This window comes from Monodelphis domestica, chromosome 4, assembly GCF_027887165.1.
Source record: "Monodelphis domestica isolate mMonDom1 chromosome 4, mMonDom1.pri, whole genome shotgun sequence".
NCBI lineage: Eukaryota > Metazoa > Chordata > Mammalia > Didelphimorphia > Didelphidae > Monodelphis > Monodelphis domestica.
In genome coordinates, this window is record NC_077230.1 from 247,945,915 (window position 1) to 247,966,551 (window position 20,637).

At 37.6% G+C, this 20,637-nt stretch overlaps 1 protein-coding gene across 2 annotated transcripts in view; it reads left to right on the top strand.

The window, feature by feature from the left end:
- Positions 1 to 452: 452 nt before the first annotated feature.
- The window catches only part of GUCY1A2 (guanylate cyclase 1 soluble subunit alpha 2), a 424,115-nt gene continuing 403,930 nt past the window's right edge, over positions 453 to 20,637 (top strand). The window contains exon 1 of one of the 2 annotated variants that reach the window (XM_056794443.1): positions 453 to 1,586. In XM_056794443.1, coding sequence (XP_056650421.1) covers positions 1,299 to 1,586 — 288 coding nt within the window. In that variant the 5' untranslated portion in view covers positions 453 to 1,298. The remainder of the gene's footprint in view (positions 1,587 to 20,637) is intronic. The other variant, XM_056794444.1, reaches the window with a different exon arrangement.

Genomic DNA, 20,637 nt, shown 5'->3' on the forward strand with positions numbered 1-20,637 from the left:
ACTTGCCCCAAGGGAAATGTCTTCCATGAGTTTTTTTCAGGTCCTCGCACTCAACCCGAGGGAACTCAATCCCTTGAGTCTTTCTTTCTGACGTCTCGAAATCCAGAGGGGTTAAACTGCACCATAGTATAACTCCCTCCCCACCCCCACCCCCCAGCTACTCTCCATACCCTTTCCAAGAGTTAACTCTACTTCAGACAGTAGGTTCGCCATAAGTGGGAATCTGGGGGTCTGGGAATAGTAGAGTCAAGAGAAAAATGGGTGTAGGGTCATTTTATATTCCTTCTATTCTGAGCTCTGTATCCCGCACCCCTGCTATTCCCCCATTCCTGCCTATCAATCCGGGAGGGGAAAAGAGGAAATCAGAGTTAAACACGGGGGGGGGGGGGGGGGAGTGTCCTCATTGCTTCTGAAATGTGGCGACAAGCTAGGGAAAGACTCCAAATGAGTCTGATGGCGACACGTGATACCGGTGGAGGGAGGGGGGAGAGAGAAGAAGGGAGGGATGGGGGTGGGGAATGGGAGAGGAAGAGATGATAAAAGGGGAAGGAAGTGGAAGAGTGAGAAGAGAGAAGGGAAGAGAAAGAAGGGAAAGAATAGCTAGGAGACCAAGGAAAACTGGAGACAGAAGGGTAGCAGAAGCGTCTGCTTTCAAAATAAGGTTCCCCCAACGTCCTCCCGCCCCTTCTCTCACACACGCACACATACACAGGAGCGCGCGCATACACACACACACACACACACACACACACACACACACACACACACACACACACACACACTCACTCACCCACTGCCCGCCCGCCCCCCTCCCCGAAAGCGAGCCCAGCGCAGCCAGGATAGAAGATGCTCTGAAGCTAGAGGCAGCAACTGCCCTGGTGGCAGCAACGGGAGCCTTGGTGGAGGCGGGAGCGGGAGCAGGAGCAGCAGTCCAGCTCAGCTCAGGCAGCCGTGGCCACAGCCAGAGCCCAAGACACTATTAAGCTACCGAAAGGGGGTTGGGGGGAAGGTGACCAGGACTCCTGAAGTTCCCGCCATGAGCAGCCGATTCGCGGGGCTCCGTGGCCCCCGGGGTTCCTACCAGTCCGAGCCAGCTGGTAGCTCCGCGCAGCCGGGGCACATCTAGTCCTGCCAGCCGGTCCTGGTCCCAGGCGCCACCCGCCGCCTCCGCCGCTACTGTCACCGGCGCTGCTGCTGCGCTCCCGACCCGCTTCTGCACACAGCGCCTTGGCCACCGCTGCAGAGGCAGCAACAGCAGCAGCAGGAGCAGCAGTAGCAGCAGCAACAGCAGCAGCAGCATGTCTCGGAGGAAGATTTCTTCCGAGTCCTTCAGCTCCTTGGGATCAGACTATCTGGAGACTAGCCCAGAGGAGGAGAGCGAATGTCCCCTATCCAAGCTCTGTTGGAACGGCAGCCGGAGTCCTCCCGGCCCTCAGGAGCCCAATGCAGCTGGTACCGCCACGGCTGCCACGGCTACCGCCACGGCCACTGCCACAGCGACCGCTGGGGCCAGGCGTGCTCAGCGCCGGAGACGGGTCAACCTGGACTCTTTGGGAGAAAGCATCAGCCGCCTGACGGCGCCCACGGTGAGCGCCTGGCAGCAGAGGGTGGGGGGGCGGGCCGGGGGAAAGGGAGGGAGGTGGGCACAGGGGAGAACTGGCTGAGGTGGGGGTCAGAGGGTGGACAAAACGCTATGGGACAAGCTTGGCCACTGGAGGGGGCAGCAGGACCTTTCACCCTGACGCACTTTTCCTTTGGTCATCCCTTCCATTGCTCTCCACTTCTTCCCAGTTTAACAGTTCCAGATTTTGAAAAGATGGGGTTATTGGGATTTTGGGGACGTGATCGTTGTTTTCTTCTCTCTCATTAGACTCTTGGGCTTCATCTTTGCACCCTTTTGGCAGTCTCTCACTGTCATCAAGAGTTTGGTGCCCCTGTTCTCCACCCCCTGCCACCTCTCTAACATTCCAGGGTGTCCTCAGTTTTATCATCCCCTAAACTTTCTGAGTTTTTGCTCAGCCACTTCCTTCATTCAAGTCTTCTCTCTTCTTCCATTACTCACTTAATTTATCTAATGTTAACATCCCTTTGTTAACATTCCCATTGTTCAAACATTCCTTTCCTGAAAACCTTTTTTTTTTTAAACTTAAAAAAACCCCATTCTTTGACATCCAATCTGCCAGGAGACTAACCTGTTTTTTGAATCTCACATCTACAATTTAAGTTACCTTATTTCCTTAGATTGTCACTAACTTCCCACCAAATTACTTTTAAGAGTTGCCTCTTGTCCTGGAAACCTTTTATTAACCTATCTATATTTTTGCTCACTTTCACAGTTCTCTTCCAGTTGGAGAGTCAACGATGCACCTTTCTTGATTCTTGTTGGTATCATTTCTGGTTCATGCCCCCAAATTCTTTTCATCCATTTTATGTCCTTTCTCTTCCTCATTCATCCATTTCCTTTCCTTTAATTCTCTTATGTCTTTCCCATCATGTCTCCTTTGCTATATTTTATATCTCTGTATTTTTGGATTTCTCTATCTTCAGTCTCAAATTTACACCAGATGCTCCTGGTTCTTGAAATCCTTAAAAAAACCAATTCAGCACTTATTAAGAATCCACTATGTGCTTCATCCATGGCCAGGGCTTTTCCTTCTGAGTTTCCCAGCCTTTATCCATATTTTTTTATAGGCAGACACTAGATCATTGTATAGATGACAATACCTCCTGATCTGTATAGGTTCTCCTACTGTGTCCACTCTTTAAACACCTACTCTAAAGCAGCCAGACTTCGAGAAAGAGAAAAATTATCAGCACACTGTCTTTCCTTTAGTCCTCTGAATGCTCTATTCAGTTTCTCCTCTCCTTTTCTTCCAATAACTGGTTCATTGTCACCTTGGCCTTGATCACAGACCAGACTCCTGACTCAAGAGAACTTCTCCCTGTTGCCCAAATACTTGTAGTTGCTTTAGAAGGCTCCTGAGCATGCTCAAAATAAGCCTGAAAACTACATACTTCTACAATTTGGCTGCATTTAAAACCTCCCTTTGCTGGGATGAGCAGCTGTAGGATTTGAATAGCTGGTCTGGTACAGTGGAGTATCAGGGAGTCAGGGTTGTATAGATTGTCTGTATTGGTCAGGGGTCCAGGAGATTCTGGGAATTCATTATGGAATCTAAGCAGTGGGAAATGATGAAGTATGAGAAACTTTAATTTAGAATCTATGAAAATATCTTCCCCTTTCCTATTTTCCTCTTTCCCTTAATTTAACTTACTTTCACTTCTGAATGGAAAAGTCCAGACATAAAACTTAAGCTAGGTTATTTTCTCTTTCAGAATGGGTTGAATGAAGTATGTGTATAGTATTCAAATGGAAACATAAGCTTGGTAGTGCAAAGCCTTGCGGGGTGATGTTATGTCACAAATCAAAAGTGGAAGCCCTCAGAAAAGAGAAAAAAAGCCCACGACACACATATAGCAACATGTACTTCTGAGATTTATACTAGTACAAGGAGGGGTTCAGGAAAAGCATTCTTTTTCCTTTATATCCTCTTCATAGAAGAGATTTTAAATTTCCACAAAAGAAACTGATTTTCGATACAGTGATTTTGCTGTCATTTTGATTAAGATGAATGCTTCGCTATGTTTAAAAGCATTTTGCCTTTCCACAGTTATCTCACATTGCTTAGGAAGAAGGAATTTACAAAAGACTCAAAAGTAAGCCAAAGTACTCTTACTTAAAACCACTTCAACAGCTTCTTTGAGGTGTGGGGAAATCAAATATTTAACACTAGAATAAGAACCAATGGGAACCTTTAGGATTCATGGTGCAACAACTTTCATTGATGCCAAAGTAAATATATGTAGCAAATAGGAAATCTTTAGTATAAGGAATGTTTTTCAAATACAGGTTTTACAAGGTTGTGTGACTATTCCATTCATGATTTGGTTTTGTTTTTTTGTTAAAAGGTTTAGTGTTAAAAGAGATTTAGTTAGCAAGTCATTTAAAGTCTAGTTTAGAACATTAGGCCCTTTGGAGTAATGGCTTAATCAGAACTAGTTGGGAAATGGTGTCCCCATCAGTGATTGAAACACAGTCATCAGATAGGTTAGGTTTTGGAGCTGCTTCAGTGCTGTTCCTTGTCCTCCTCTAACCCCCTCAATTTCCTATTGCTGTGTAAGTGGAACACATTGTCTCAAAAAGTTCCATTGAAAAATGTTAATGGGGAAATCATGCAACAATTCCATTTCCCAACTCAGCCAGAAAACAGGACCTCTCTGAATACACCTGAGAGGCTGATAGAGTTCCTAGGCATGTAACTCTCATTGAAGCTGAGTATCCCAATGCTTCTGAATAATATTGATTGCCACCTCACTTTTAGTTTGGGTTTTATACCAGAACTAGTGTAATGGCACTTTTAGCAGTCTTTCCTAGTATACTTTGGGACAGTTGGTGGTGGGCTCTGATTCTATTGTCTTCTGATAAAGGTTTCATACTGAAGAAAGAAAGTAGTTTAAGGAATGTCAGTATAATTAGAGATAAGATAATTGAAAGTGGTTAATATTAGTAAGTGATTCAGCAACATTTAATTTTTATTCCCAGGAAAGAATTTTATGAATTTTCATAGAAGATATTGTAGTGGCTCAGATTTTCATAGCATTTTCCAGTTTACCAAGTGCTTTCCTATTCTTGATTTCCATTTCCCTTTTGACATAAGTACATTAGGGGTTGTCATCTCCAGCTCATTGATGAAGAAACTGAATTTACCACAATCATTTTAATAACTAATATACTCCCTATTATAGTGGAAAGAACATTTGGCTGGCAGGCAGGAAGACAGTTTCAAGTTCTATCTTTTTTCATTTATTAGCTGTATAAATATGGAAGATACCAATCCTCTACAACTCCAGTTTCATCATTTATTAAATGGAGGCAATATCTGTCATCTCTAATTTACAGGGCTTTTGTGAGGCTCATTTATATTACTGTGTAGGTAGTGTTTTAGAAATGTCAGTTTTGTTATCTAATTGACTAGAGAAACTTTCAAAGTCAGCATATTTAATTTATTTTTATGGTATGATCTTAACTTATAGAATTATTGAGGGGGTGGTCAAAAATATAATATTTCCATAACTAAAATGACCAACACCAAATAAGCCCTACAAAGGACAATAAGTCTATAGAATCACCTTCATAGATGATGGATAATGTAATGTTGAAGGTTTTTAATATTTTGATAAAAGGATTGTCACATTGATGTACTAACCAATATATTCCCTATTTAAACTGGAAGATAGATTGGAAGTATTGTTATCCTTATTTTGTTGAAGATGAAAATGAGGCACTATGAAGCTAAATGACTCCTCCAAGGTTACTTGGATAATTCATGCTTGAGCCACATCTTCCAACTCCTATTCTTTTACTATACTACCTTCTATTAAAACATACTACCTCAGCTATTTCAAAGGCACCAAATTTTTGAGAGTTTTTTAAAAAAGGGAAACTCTCGAGGGAGAGAAGAAAAAAATAGGTGGCACAGTAGATTGAGGGCTGGACCTGGAGTCAGAAAGATTTTAGTTCAAATCCATCCTCAAACACTTATTGGATATGCGATCCTAGGTAAATAATTTAATCTCTGCTTGCCTTATATGTAAAATAAGGGTAATAATAGGAATTGTATTCCATGGATGTGATGAAGATGAAATGAGAAAACATTTATACATACTTTGTGAACCTTAAAAATATATAAATGCTAGAAATTATTATTATGATAATGAAAACTACAATAGTCATACAAGTCACCTTCTGTATTTTGTTCTTTGTGATTCCATGGGGTACAGCTATCATCATCATCATTTTTGCTATCATCACTCCCATAAAAATCCTACAAGGCTGGATTAAAAATGAAAACTCAATTATAAGTTATTTAATTTGAAATAATTTAATACTTGGGAACACATATGGAGAAACAGCTGGTCTTTTCACATCTTCAGTGAATTTAGTAACTCATTTATTCTCAATTTTTTTTCTTTACAACTTAAGGAACTTACATTGGCATTTAGACATTAGTTTTAGTTTGCCCTACAGGGTCAACTGGCTACTGAGAGATATGCCATGAGATCAGAAAAGATTTATAAGGTATTCTTTGCAGAGAAGAACTATTAGTTCTTTTGGTACAATGCTGCCTAAAGCAGAGTTTTTTTTTTTTTTTGGAGGCATCAGAGAAGAGATCTGCAGAAATAGAAGTATCATAATAGGATGATGGCCAGGTTGAGGGGTGGCAAAGACATTGAGAGAGCCAACCTATTAAGAACATTCAAGAAGGAGAGATGAAAGAGAATTTAATATTTAAGGGGCAAAAGAGTTCAGTATTTAGGAAAGGCAAGTTGTGTTTCTGTGAGTCAAAAAATGAAATGAGGAATAAATAAGATCATAGTTACTCTTTTCTACTACTAAATATGAGTGGATCAACCCCAACTGGAAAAGTAATAAAACAAGCATAAAAGGAATAAAAAGAATTTTAAAAGTATAAGCATATTAGCTTATTTTAATGCATATTTATAAGTCCAATTTGCTTTATGCTCTTTTGCATGTTAACTTTGATACCCAATTTTGAATTTTTATAGTTGAAAATTTAGATAAGAACTATTATAGTGGATTATAGGTTTTTAATGTTGTACATGTTAGCAAATATATTTCTAATATATACATTTTTATCCATCTATAGTCACTTAAGACATTAACCCTAAAAGTTATTGAGTTATACTAATTTAAGTCAATCATATTTGAACATCTTTAAATCACCTCTTTTGATATTTTTGGAGGTCTGTTTATTTAGTGATATAATTCTTGTAAAGGTTTATAGAATATGTTGAGAAGATCAATACCTATACACTGTGTTTATGTATTTATACACAAACACAAACAAGATATAGTCATGCAGAAATATATCACACTTTAGGTGGCAGTTGTATTGAAACCAATTAAACTAGTTAATGAATAACTTTAATAAATAAAGCCCTTTTTAGTACATTGTCTGTTGCTGTGATTTGTGAAAGAGTTCAGATTAAAGCATTTCCATCAAGCTACAAAAATATGACTTCATAAAAATAATTTCCACATTTCCTTTCTTAAAAATAACTAGGAATAGACATTTTGAAGAATGGATACATTTTTAAAATAGCATGATATTAAATAAACAGAGGAAGGAAACTGCTTACTTTAACTGGTTTATTATTCACAGGGTTTTATTCTCTGTAATATACAAAATGTTGTATACCTGTGTTCAGGAAAGTCTAGTGTATGAGAAATAGTAATTACCTAGACCGATGTTGTGTGTGTCTTCCATAAGTCTGGTATTCTCTATTAGTATTTTGCTGCTAGATTAATAATTAAACCTTTGTCTACATGATTAATTTTGACAGCAGAAAATGACATAAATGAAAATTAGATTGCACATAGAAATGATACATGGTTGTATATTTTCTGCTTGCAATATATAATTTATCTACCTTGAAAGACTCTGAGGTGTGTGGGAAGAACATTTATGCTTCGTTATGTATTTTTCTCCCAACTTTTACTGTGTCTTCTAATTTTTTGACTTTGCTTTAGGATTACTGCTGACTACTTCATAGACACACACTTAAACACACACACACACACACACACACACACACACACACATGGTGTTCCAAAAGTGGTTTTAAATGATTAAAACTTAAAATTTTACCAAGACTTTGGACAAGACAACCTGTATTGTCATATGAATAATTACATATTCATATTTACATATACATACACATGTATACACATAGATATGTCTATGCAGTTTTGCTGTATAATGCATATGCTCATGTAATATGGAACTGAAATAAAAACAAAATGCATATTTTAAGGATCGTTTATTGAATACTTTGATAGGACTGTGTTCACACTAATGGAAACAATCCTGTAACAGAACTGATTGTAATTCATTGATGCCATACACTCTTATCCTGTGTGATGATTGCCCATATCCAACCAGAAGTCCTCTACAAGAGTTCTACCCAATAGTTAGGAGTATTTCTTTAGATCTCTAGAAATTATGTGGGTACCAGAGGCACATACTCTTGTTTGGTCATTTGTTATCCTTCACTCTTCCTCAGTCATCCATTTTCCTGATGATAACATTTACACTGTTTCTCCTGGATAATTTTTTTTTATCCATAATATGTTGCAGCCTATTATATGACTCTCCATTATTCTTTGGATGATTCACATTTTAATATTTTGGGGAATGTGGTATTCATGTCTCCCAACCATATGGCATCACCAGAAGAATACCAGTGTCAAAAAGATGGCTCTGATTTTAAGGAAGTAGATTAGGATTATTAAAATCATATTTCAATTCTCTGAAGTTAAGCTAGATTGCTTTCTGGCCCCTTATGCTCAATTCTATGCCCAACTTATTAGCTCTCCCCAGTGCTTGTCTAAGATAAATGTGCTCATGTACCATCTCTGTGGGTCATCCATACAACTCTAGACCATTATTTTAAAAATAGACATTCTTTTTCCTCTTGATTTTTCCCATGTAGATGGTTAGCCTTAACTCTTTTGAGATATTATGGGTCTCACTGAGGAGCCTTTGTAATGTCTTAGAGATGTAGTAATCAGCCTTTCTTTGAATTTCCAGTGCTTAGAACAATGTAAGTGCATAGCAAACCCTTTATAAATGCTTGTTGAATGATGGACTGACTGAGGAACATCTGAAAGACCGCATCATGTTTAAGAAATCACGCTTCCATTTATACTTTTCTCTGGTAATGTTCCATGATAATAGCAAATATCTTCAATAATTTTGTCAAATGCAGCAGTAAAATAGTTGCTTTTTCTGGAGGACTATATTGCCCGCTGTATGTCTTTAAGGAGTTTTAGTCATTCCCTCTGGAATTATACACACATCTAGGAGCAATTTAAACATCATGTATTCCAGTACTAAGCTGTGAGAATATTTTTAGGAGCAACATGTGGCTGCCATATGGACTACAGTTTTTTCTCAGTTTTTGTAGGAAGTGTGATCTAGAGATTCAGTCCAAACCTTTAACTTCCCATTTGAGAACCCTTACTCTAACCTTGAATTTTTTTACAGCAAATCCTATTACCATGACACTAGTGAGAAAGTTTAGTTAATCCTTTCTTTTTACTCTTTTGAGGTTTGGTTATCTCAAATACAAAATTTATATTTGCATCCACACAACAGAAGCCATACTCAAGTGCTTAGGCTGATTTGAACCTTGCACCAGAGTTATTGAATAGAATTCAGAATAAAGTTTAAAAAAATAAACAAGTTAAATAGTATCTTTCCCCAACAGTCTTGAAGAGCAATCTATTCATATCTATTATATCATGTAAATAGACTGGAAAGTACCTAGGCATCATGAGGAGCTCAATTCACCCATCTGGATGACTCATATCTGGTATAAATTGGCTTAGAGAGAAGATAATCGAAGAGAGAAATCTTTGTTAGGAATAGGGACACTGGTTACAAAAAGCAACTCTTTGGGAATTATAAAGACTGTCTTCAAATGCTCTTGTATGACTCTTGTGTGACTAGGTTAGCAGATCTAGAATCAGGGCATAAGTGTCTATGTAAAACTTCGGGGGATTCAATTCCTCTCCATGTCTGATTTATGTATTTTCTAGGTGGCTGAATTTATTTAAACATAAGTAGATATATTCATTCAAAGTTTTGATAATCAATTTGCTCTGTGCCAATCTATTACTCTTTCCCCATCCAGTTATGAGCTTTGTTTCTGCCTACACTTTCACACTGAATGTCAAAACTATTAGTATATTTTGTGTCTCTTATCTGATGTAACAACAACTGCTTTCAGTTAATGAGACCAGGATGGGGTGGGGAGGAGGCAAGGCAAAAGAAATTATACATAGAATGGGAGTGGTAGGGAATAAGTAAGATTCAGACAATAGTATGAAGAAAGTATCCCATAATCTTTTTAGGGCCCTTGGTGTTCCCCTCTTCTGTCATTGTACTTTTCCATGGAGTATTAACATAGTTCTCTTTGTCTCATTTTTTAAAAAAGTGTTTGAGGACTAAAATTCATTTCCAATATCCTGGTTCCTTATTGTAGGGTTACCAATGTTTATGTCCTGAGGTTAATCTTTATAGTAAGAACTTGAATTGTTTCTGATTCTCTTCCTTCTTCATTGCCCTCTAGTCAGTAAATATGAGAGGACATCAACAAGTCCCCCAAAATATTTTCCATTCAGATTTTTGCTTCATGACCATATTTTTTCCCCAAAGAGTACAGGACCTCTTTAAAGCAGTAACTCTTTCTTTTATTTTCCCATGAATTTTCTCCTTCCTACTATGATTGTGGTCTGCAAGTGGCCAGAGTTTAATAAATGCTTGTTGAATTGAATAAAACTAAAGGACTTCAAGTTGGGTATACATCAAGTATATATTAGACTAATATCATTTTATAAATAATGTTAGCATGTAATTAATAATTTTTTCATTTGAGTTTTGCAAGAATCCTTTGAAGAAGCTAATAAAGATATATTATCTCCATTTCATATATGAGAAAACTTATTCTCAGAGAAGTTAATGAATTTTTCTGTGATTAAGTAGCCAGTCCATGCTAATAAGGAGCCGAATAGACCTGAAATATATCTTCAGCTTCAAAGATCAGTATTTTTCCCATTATGCTGTATACGGCTTAGGTAAGTCCTTTAATTTCTTGTAGTTCTTATCCTCAAATGTGATTAATAATATGCTCATAATTCATACAATCTACCTCACAATGTTTCAGTGACAGTTAAATGCAATAACGTTTGTGGAATACTTTGAGGCAGTAGAGCACCTTGTCAATTTTTGCTATGGTTCAGTTGTTTTAGCTGTGTCCAACTCTTTGTGAATTCATTTGGGGCTTTCTCAGCAAAGATACTAGACTGGTTTTCCAATTTCCTTCTCCAGCTCATTTTACAGATGAGGAAACTAAGGTAAACAGGGCTTAGTGACTTGACCAGAATCACATAGCCCTTAAGGGTTTGAGGGAGATTTGGACTCAGGAACATAAATCTTTCTAACTTCAGGCATGGCGTTCTATCCACTATGCTATCTAGCTGCCCTGCCTTGCCAATATAAGCTATTATTAGTGTTGTTATTCTAGACTTTGAAGATCTATAATCTCAGTGATGTGCCTATTTGCCCTATCAATGTAAATAGTAAACCTTCTATAACATACTATCTGGTCTTTAAGACTTGCTTGGCCAATCAGTTCATCACCTAGAGCCAAATTGGTGCTGAGTCCTTCCAGATTTATCTACACTGATGCGTTGACATCAACAGAGTCCCTTAATGGGTAAGTACTAGAAGTTTTCCTAGCACAGACCTGTCAGGGCTTGTGTAGCCTTTGGTAGTTCAGAATTACTTCGGTGCCACTAGGAAGCCCTGGGGTAGGACTTCTGTAGAAGACTAATAATAATAATCATACAATATCAGGAAGCAGTGGGGTATAGTGAAAGGAATGCTGTGCTTGCAGCTAGGGAAAATAGGTTCAAAGTCACTCTCTGCCATTTACTAACTTGGCAAATAGGGGCATGCCACTTACCCTTTCTGAATCTTGAGCCACCCTTGGGGCTTCTAGTGCTTAGCACTGTGTCTAACACAAAGGAGGCATTTATTAAATGTTTATTTATTGATTGACTTATCTACTAAGTGACTTATGGATTGTGATCTGCATGGGTGGAGGGAGTTCCCAACTGAAAGTCCCTCATTCTGATGACATCACCATCACAGATTTTTTTAGGAATATAACTTTGTATTAATATTAATCTATTTCCATTATACCCTGAATTCTACTTCAGAGAATGTAAGCTCCTTCAAGGGAGCTGTTTTTGACTGTGTATCCTCAGTTCTTACTCTATATTCTCTGGCATTTAAAACCCTTTGCAGTCTTCTCTTACTCTTTCTCTTCACATACTCTATGATCTGTCCAAACTGGCTTGTATGCAATCTCTGCATAAGCATTCCAATTTCCACCTCTGTTCCCATGTTTAGGGAACTTCTTCCTCTCCTCCACCTCTTATAATACCCAAAGAGCTCAAGTGCCACCTTTCAGATGAGTTCCCCAACTACTTCCCTCTCTACCCTCTAGGAAGTTAATTTTATCTTTTTTTATTACACCTATAACTTCACTGGTGTGGGAAGCTCCCAAGTAAGAAATTTTCTTTTCCAGTGTAAATAAACTTGTATTTACTTTGTGTATATATACATATATATTTTTTAATTTACATATAGGTATACTTTTTGTTGCCACTTGTAAGATGTAAGCTACTTTAGAGTAGGGCCTATCTATTTATTTTTGTATCACCAATCCCTGGATCATAATAGGCACTTTAGTGTTTGCAGGTTGATTGAATGATAGTCAATAGTCGTTGAATGCTGAAAGAATACTGATGATCTGCATACTCTGACAACTTGCCTGCCTGGTTGAGCTGATACTCTTGCTTCAGCAGCCCTATCATGTCCTGTTTCTGTCCTTGTGCTAAGCTCATCAGCAAGAGTGAAAATCAGGTCATCTATTATTATGGCAGTATAAATTATAGTGCTTTTAACTTTGCAAAACACTTTCACATCTACTTATTTAATTTGATCATAATAATGGCCCTGTGTGGCTGAGAAAAAGAGCAGATAGTATTCTCCCATTTAAAAGACCAATAACTGAGGCAGTGAGATTTTAATTAATTAACTAATCACGTTTTTATGGAGCATGTCCCATATATAAGGCATCACCACATTATGCCAGATGGTATAGGATCTACAATGAGTATATGGAATTGTTTCATTTTCCAAGTCTTTTACAATATAGTTGAAAAGATAAGACAAGCATTCTTCCTCAAATATAATTGAGGAAACAGATTTTCTCTAATGTTACTTTTAATTATAAACCCCAATGATCCTATGACCTCAAGTGAAAATTTAAATATCAATTTGAGGTTGAATTGTTTTAAAAGACAAGAAAATAACAAACGATCTTTATAGTTTCATGTACTGTATTAGGAGCTGGAGAAGAAAACAAAGAGAGCAAAGGTCACAAGTTTATTCATTTCAATTTAACAAATATTTTGTAAGTGTTTTTAGTTTAAAAAAATCAAATCAAGTAGTGATTATATTTTAAAGGGTTCATGATCTAACATTTCCCAGAAGGTGTCAAGGCCTCAAACTCTGGCCAATTAGGCATATGCTAGTATGTTTTGTGATTTCATCTAAGTCTATAAAGTGCCCCTATGGCTTGTAGCCTCTATGAATTCTAATTTCTCTCAGTAAGTGTGGCAAGTCCAGATTCCTCCTTGAAATTTCTATGCTAGCCTGGAGAGTTCTGACCAAAGATTTCCCCAGAATTGTCCATTTCATAAATGTGTATGGAATTAATAGGAAAAGATTTAAGAACCACTTTATCTGTCCCCAGTGCCAGAATTGGGAGCCAGTTGGGCTGGAGAGCCTTGTCCCCCCTTTTCTTTCCTTTTCCCTACCTCCTTCTTAGTAACTTGGAGAATTCTGAGAGGCAATGTGATACAGTGGATGGAATGCTCAACTTGGGGTAGGAAAGAGCTAAGTATATGACAATGTACAAGTCACTTTGCCTATAGTTTCCTCAAAAAAAGCTCCTACTTTATGGTTTCTTTTAAGGATCAAATAAGATAATAAGTGAAAAGTTCTTTGAAAAATCAAAATACCATGTAGTCTTCTTCCTTCCTTCCTTCCTTCCTTCCTTCCTTCCTTCCTTCCTTCCTTCCTTCCTTCCTTCCTTCCTTCCTTCCTTCCTTCCTTCCTTCCTTCCTCCTTCCTTCCTTCCTTCCTTCCTTCCTCCCTCCCTCCCTCCCTCCCTTCCTTCCTTCCTTCCTTCCTACCTTCCTTCCTTCCTTCCTTCCTTCCTTCCTTCCTTCCTTCCTTCCTTCCTTCCTTCCATCTTTCCTTCCTTCCCCTTCTTCTCTCCCCTTCTCTTTCTCTCTCTCTTTGTTTTTTCTTTCTTTGTTTCTTTCTATTTCTTTTTTCTTTCTCTCTTTTCCTCCCCCTTTTCCTTCTCTTCATTTGCCTTCTCCTTCTCCTCCTTTTCCTTCTCTTCCTCCTCCTTCTCTTCCCTTTATTTCTCCATTTGTAAAATGAAAATAATAATACCTATAGCTTCAGTGAATAAAAATATGTGTAGTTAAACAATTATTCTGAAGCTCAAATAGGATATGTGTTCATCTTTGAAAGCTTAAAAGCACAATACAAATGATGGTTATTGTTGTCCTGAGTCCCCTCTCAGTTTAACCTACTCTCCCAGAGTATACCTGAATATTCCTTCTTATGGGGATTAGAGATGCCCCAGGGTTGTGGATAAAGGTCAAAATAACCCCTGGCCCAGAATGGTCACTCAATCTAGTTCTCCAAATCAAATGAATAATCAGGCAAAGCTGGGGTTAAAAATTAATCAGATAACATGTTTGGGAGACTTGGAGATAGCATTCAAGTATTTGAAGGGCTCTCATGTGGAAAAGGGATTAGAATGTCTTTCCTGGTCATAGAGAGCAGAACTAGTTGCAAGGGTGATAGAAATAGATTTGAACTTGATATAAATAAAATTTTCTTAATAATTAGAGCTATCCTATAGTGGAATGTATTACTTCAGGAATCAGTGAGGAAATTTCTCAGAGGCTGGATGAGCACTTTTTTTTTTTAAACCCTTATCTTTCATCTTGGAGTCAATACTGTGTATTGGCTCCAAGGCAGAAGAGTGGTAAGGGCTAGGCAATGGGGGTCAAGTGACTTGCCCAGGGTCACACAGCTGGGAAGTATCTGAGGCCAGATTTGAACCTAGGACCTCCCATCTCTAGGACTGGCTCTCAATTCACTGAGCTACCCAGCTGCCCCCCGGATGAGCCCTTCTGAGGGATGTTGGCAATATAGAATTTGAATCAGATGAACTCTGAGTTTCTTTCCAGCTCTGTGAATCTGTGATCCTGGAGAACTAATGTGAAACACCTTACCTCAGGATGCAGTCAAGTTGGACTACACTCTGTCCTCTGAAAATTCTCTGTACTTTGCTACATCTATGCTTTTATTTCTTATGTTGTACATCTTTTCTCTTCTTTAATTATTGAATTTTACACATTTTTTCACTTAACTAACTTGCTATCTTCTCCATGAAGTCTTTCCACAGCCCCCCTACCCATTAATAATCTTTCATGTCAGACTGCATATGTTTACAATTTTTCTTTTATGCACGTGTGTAGTATTGTACACGATAGCTGTCTATGTCTTGTGTCTTCTCCCCTTACTGCACTGTAAAGTCTATAAGGACTGAGACTGGCACTTATCTGAACTGTGTCCTCTCCAGCATCTTGGGTGCTGGTTATAGAGCAGATGCCTAATGAATGTCTATGAATTTAAAATGAATGTAGCCAAAAGGATGTATATTATTATTTGTTGTTAATCATTACACTAAAATTTACTGAGTAATCCCCATAAATTAGCACATTTATAATAAGCATTTTAGAGAATATGAGATAAATATAAAGTAGAACACACACCTTGATCCTCCAGTTTATTTGACTCACATAGAAATGTGGAACATGTAAATAAGAATAAGATAGATCATATCATTAAATTCAGAGATTAGAAGCACATATATAATTCTTATAGGAATTCAGGGGAAGAGGAGTTCAATGTAGATGGGAATATTTGGTTAAGTCCTCAAAGGAGAGGTGGGGAGATGAGTTGTACTGATGGGGAGAAGGCATAGGGGCATTTCAAGTAGGCAGCAGAGAATGAACAAAGGTGCATAAATGTGAATTAGCACAACATATTCTGTGGATAATCTCAAGTATAAGATTAGTATTGAGAACAGTGGGAGATAAAGTTAGCACGGTTGGCCTTGGCCAGATTGTAGAGGGGAATTTTTTATCTTTTTTGGTAGAATATTCACTATTCTATTCACTGGGACTTTTCAGGTATTTAGGGAATATTTGCATCTTGTTTTCTATCTTCTGTTGATTTTCTTTTTATTTTAGACTATAATCTTCTTTCTTTAACCAAAACCAGAAAGCCTAATCAATCTATTGGAAAATTATGCTGTAATTACTAATGTGATGAATACAGAGAAGCATGGAAATATCTACGTGAGCTGATAGAGAATTGATGAAGCAGAGGCAATGACCACAACCATGTAAACTGAAGAAAAACATGCAAAAATCAAATCAAAAGTGATCATTTTACAACAATATTTCATAGTACATTCAATTCTGGGTACCATATTTTATAATGACATGTACAAGTTTGAGCAGATAGAAAAGACAAGCAGAGTGGTGAGAGAAGTGGACACCGATGCATGTGATGATTTGTTTCAGGAACTAGATAAGTTTATCCCAGAGAAGAAAAGATCTGTTGGGGACTTGTTGGCTATCTTCAAATGTTTGAATGGTTATCATATTGAAAAGGGTCAAGCTCCTAAAGGCAAAATTAAATACATGGGGTAGAAGTTGTAGAGAATTAGGTTTGGCTCAGGAGATAGTGTGTTTCCCACCAGTAAAAAAGTCTTTAAGCTGGGCATTCTTAACTCTTGTATCCCCAGTATTTAGTACAATGCCTAGCACATCTTAATTTGGCACCCCATGAAACTTATGGACCCCTTCTAAGAAAGGTGTTTTTAAATACCTAAAATAAAATTGGTGAACCCATTTGGAATTTTCTTGTAAAAGATGCCAGAGTGGTTGCCCATTTCCATCTCCAGTTCATTTTAGATGAGGAAACTGAGGCAAATAGTCACAAGCTAGTAAGTGTTTGAGTCCAGATTTTAACTCAGGCAGATGACTCTTCCTGTCTCCAGGTCTACAATTCTACTTGTAGCACTACCTACCTGCTCCCAAATAAAATACATAGGATTGAAAAACAAACCAATTATATTGAAATGTTTATCAAATACATAAAAGTTATGGTATGATTGTAGGTAGTTTTCAGAGTCTTATTGCCTTGATGACATCTCTACCTTAATGTTCTAGGAGCCCTTTCAATTCCACATCATACACTCAACTCATTATCTCTTTCTTACAAACCACCAGTTATTTTAATTTTCCTACCCTCCAAGCCATTCCTCCAGTTGCCCAGCCTTGGCATTTTACTGATGTCTTTGACTTTTCTCTTTCCCCAAGCTCCTACAGATAGACATTAATTTACCAAGTCCTATCTACCTTCCCTCCACAGTGTATCACATCTTTTCTTTTCTTTCTCCATATACTGTCTTCACTGATGTGCACAGGGTGTTCAGGGAGGACTAACACCTCTGATTTGAGGGTTTGTAAAGCCCTTTTCCAGGACTGCTCATCCATTTTTTCATGTTCACTTGACACCAAGCTCTTACCTGTGGCTCTGAAAAGCTGTAGCATGCACAATGACTATATTCCATTAAACTCTTTTGACAGGCAGGCTAAGCCAGGTTGCAGGTAATGGACAGAACTCAAACTCATGAGTGAATTAGGGAAGTGTCCACACCAGGCACTTGAAGACTTTCCCTGGTGGAAGGGGCAAATGAGGACAATTTGTCCCAATGGTCATTAAGGCAGCTGAAGTAGGTGCTGTGGAGGACTTAAAGCTTGGTCAGACATTGAAGAAGGTAAGGTCATCCACTGCATCCTGAGCCTTCACCAGTCATCTTGGCTTCTGTCTTGCCACTGGACTTGGATCCCTCTGGAAGAGAGAATGAGGCTGATGACTGCAACTCTGCCTCACTTCAATCCAGTTTATGCTCTGGTCAAAAGATATTATCCAAAGATGTCATTTTGGTCCTTATTTAGCACAAAATACTACAACCAACTATCTTAAGTGGATTTCAGGTCTTCTTTATCTCTTTTGAGAGCTATTCATGGTCTCCCTTGTCTCTAGTCTCTTTTCTCTCCAATCCATACTTCAAACATCTATCAAAATTATCTTTCAGTTGTACAGGTCTAACCATGCCAATGCTTTTCCTTAAGACCTTCACTGCCTTCCTTTTGCATATAAGATAAAAGTGAAAATTCCTTGGCCTAGCATTCATATCTTTTTCCAGTTTATCTTTCTACCCTTATTTTACTTTATTCTTCTTCATCCACTCTCCATTCCAGTGGGACTGAATGAATTACTAGCTATTCCTTATTTTGTCTTTCACTCTCCTGCCTCCAAATATGTGATAAGACTACCACTCATGCCTGAAACACACATGATATTCTCATATTTGATAGCTATTCTTCAAAGCCTATTTTATGTGCATCTGCTCCATAATGTCTCCTGCTGGCAATGAGTTACCACTCCTCATGTTTCTGATAGAGCTTTGCTGTTACCCCTCCTTTACCTTTCTTACATTTTATTCTATATTTATTTCTATACTTTAAAAAATCATTTATGTTATACTGCATGCTGCCTGCAGGCTAGGACCATTTTAAAAACAAATTAATCTTTCAGTCTAGTACACATCTTCAGTGTCTAGCACAGTGCCTCACATACAATAGGCATTTAATAAATATTTCTTGGAATCATTGAGTAGGTATAGTTAGACATGTGCCTACTTAAATAAATGCTTACCACACATCTTTAGTGTCTTATACAGTGTATCATTAACATGTTAGAAAATGCTGAAATCCAGCCTGGTCAGAAAATGCAATGAATGATTTAGTTAACTGAGTTAGCATATAGGGATCACCACTATATAAAGAATGAACATTCAGAGTATTTATATTCAGAGTATTTATATTCAGAGTATTTATAACAGTAAACCTTTTGTTATTGAGTTGTTTCCATCACATCTAACTCTTCATGACCCCATTTGGGGTTTTCTGAGCAAAAATCCTGGAGTGGTTTGCCATTTCTTTTTCTAGCTCATTTTATTGATGGCAGTTAAGTGACTTGTGCAGGGTCACACAACTAGTACATCTCTGAGGCAAGATTTAAATTCAGGAATATGAGACTTCCTGACTCTAGGCCTGGCACTCTATATATTCTGCCACTTAGTTACCCAGTAAGCCTACAGTCCCTGTAATTTGAGCTTTCTTTATTGGTTCTGAAAGCCCCTCGAGATCTTATAGTGTCTCAAATCAACCTAAAAGTATTTTTTTATCATGAGCCTGAATTATTATTGTGGGGGAAGAACTGGTAAATTTACTTAGAATTTACTATGTTGTGCAGCAGTTATGTAGTAAATGGTGCTCTGGTGACCTAGACAATTCAATTTGCCCTTCATCTTGTATTCTATCACAGTGATTTGTGCTCAGGGAGAAGAGGTCCATACATATGAGCCTTTATACTTCTGTAATGTCTGTATTTAGTTGGCCAGTTTATAATATTTTCTTTGAAAAGTGCCTCCAAACTTAGTGATGATTTTTTGGATTGTAACTTTACAGAATTCTGATTTGGGCTCACTTTGATTTGACTTTTGGGGAAATGATTTTTCTTTTTTGTCTTATTTCTCATCATGGCAATTATAGATAATAACACTAATCTGTCATTCATGGGTAAACCTATAATAAAATGTGAATGCTAGGCCTGAAGATTTTGTTTTTACTATTTTTCAAGTTTTTTTTTTTTGTATTGCTACCTCAATGCCTCGAGGCCCCAAAGTATGGACTAGTTTAAAAACACATCAATCTTCTTTATCCTCCTCTCTCTAGCTATTTATAAATTCTGCCACCTTATGCTTGCACTTAATCTAATGCTCTCTCTAACTCCAATGAGTCTCAGTTGATTTAGTTACATCCACATTGCTTGAAAGAAACTTCCCAACAGTCTAATATCTCATTCAATGTTTCATGAACCTTTTCTCAGTATAGAAATGGAATTCCACACTATTTAGTGAAGTAACCAGGAATGTCAAAACTTCGAAATATAAATTTTTATTGGTTTTCCTTAGAATTTTAGTCAAAATCCTCATGCTTTTAAGAGAAAACATTTTTTTTTCACCTATTTGAATATGTGGTGAGTTCTCTTACTGATTTTTGTCATGGCCTGACATTTGGTTACTTATTTTTCAGTCACTCACTTGTTGATTGGTTTATTTCTATATTTACACAGACATATTATTTCATCAAAGTGGGGGGATCTCCCATTATGGGGACTCCATCAACTGATCCATGACTGACCTGTAACTTACATCAAAGTATATATCATAATAAACCAATAATCCATATAGAGTGAATTTTTTTTTGTGATTCTGAAGGCTCTTTAAGATCCTATAGTGTCTCAGATCAACCTAATAGATGTTTCCTTTATCATGAACCTGAGTTGTGATCATAGTGGAAGGACTAGTGAACATATTACAGATAATTCTGATTTTGTAATATTGTACACTTATTATATAGTAAATGGAACTCTGATATTCTGTGCAAATAGGCCTCAGAGAGTTTTCTTTGGGTCCTGGAAATTTATCCATGATTGCAGTACAAATATATATATATATATATACATATATATATATATATATCCAGGTCATCCAGGTTCAGGGGCTGGTTCAGTATTCATTTTTTAAAACAATGTTGATTTTATGGTTACATTAGGTTCCAATTTGTCTCTCTTCCTCTTTCTTAATCCTACATTAGAGGTCAGCAACATTTTATATCTATATCTGGAA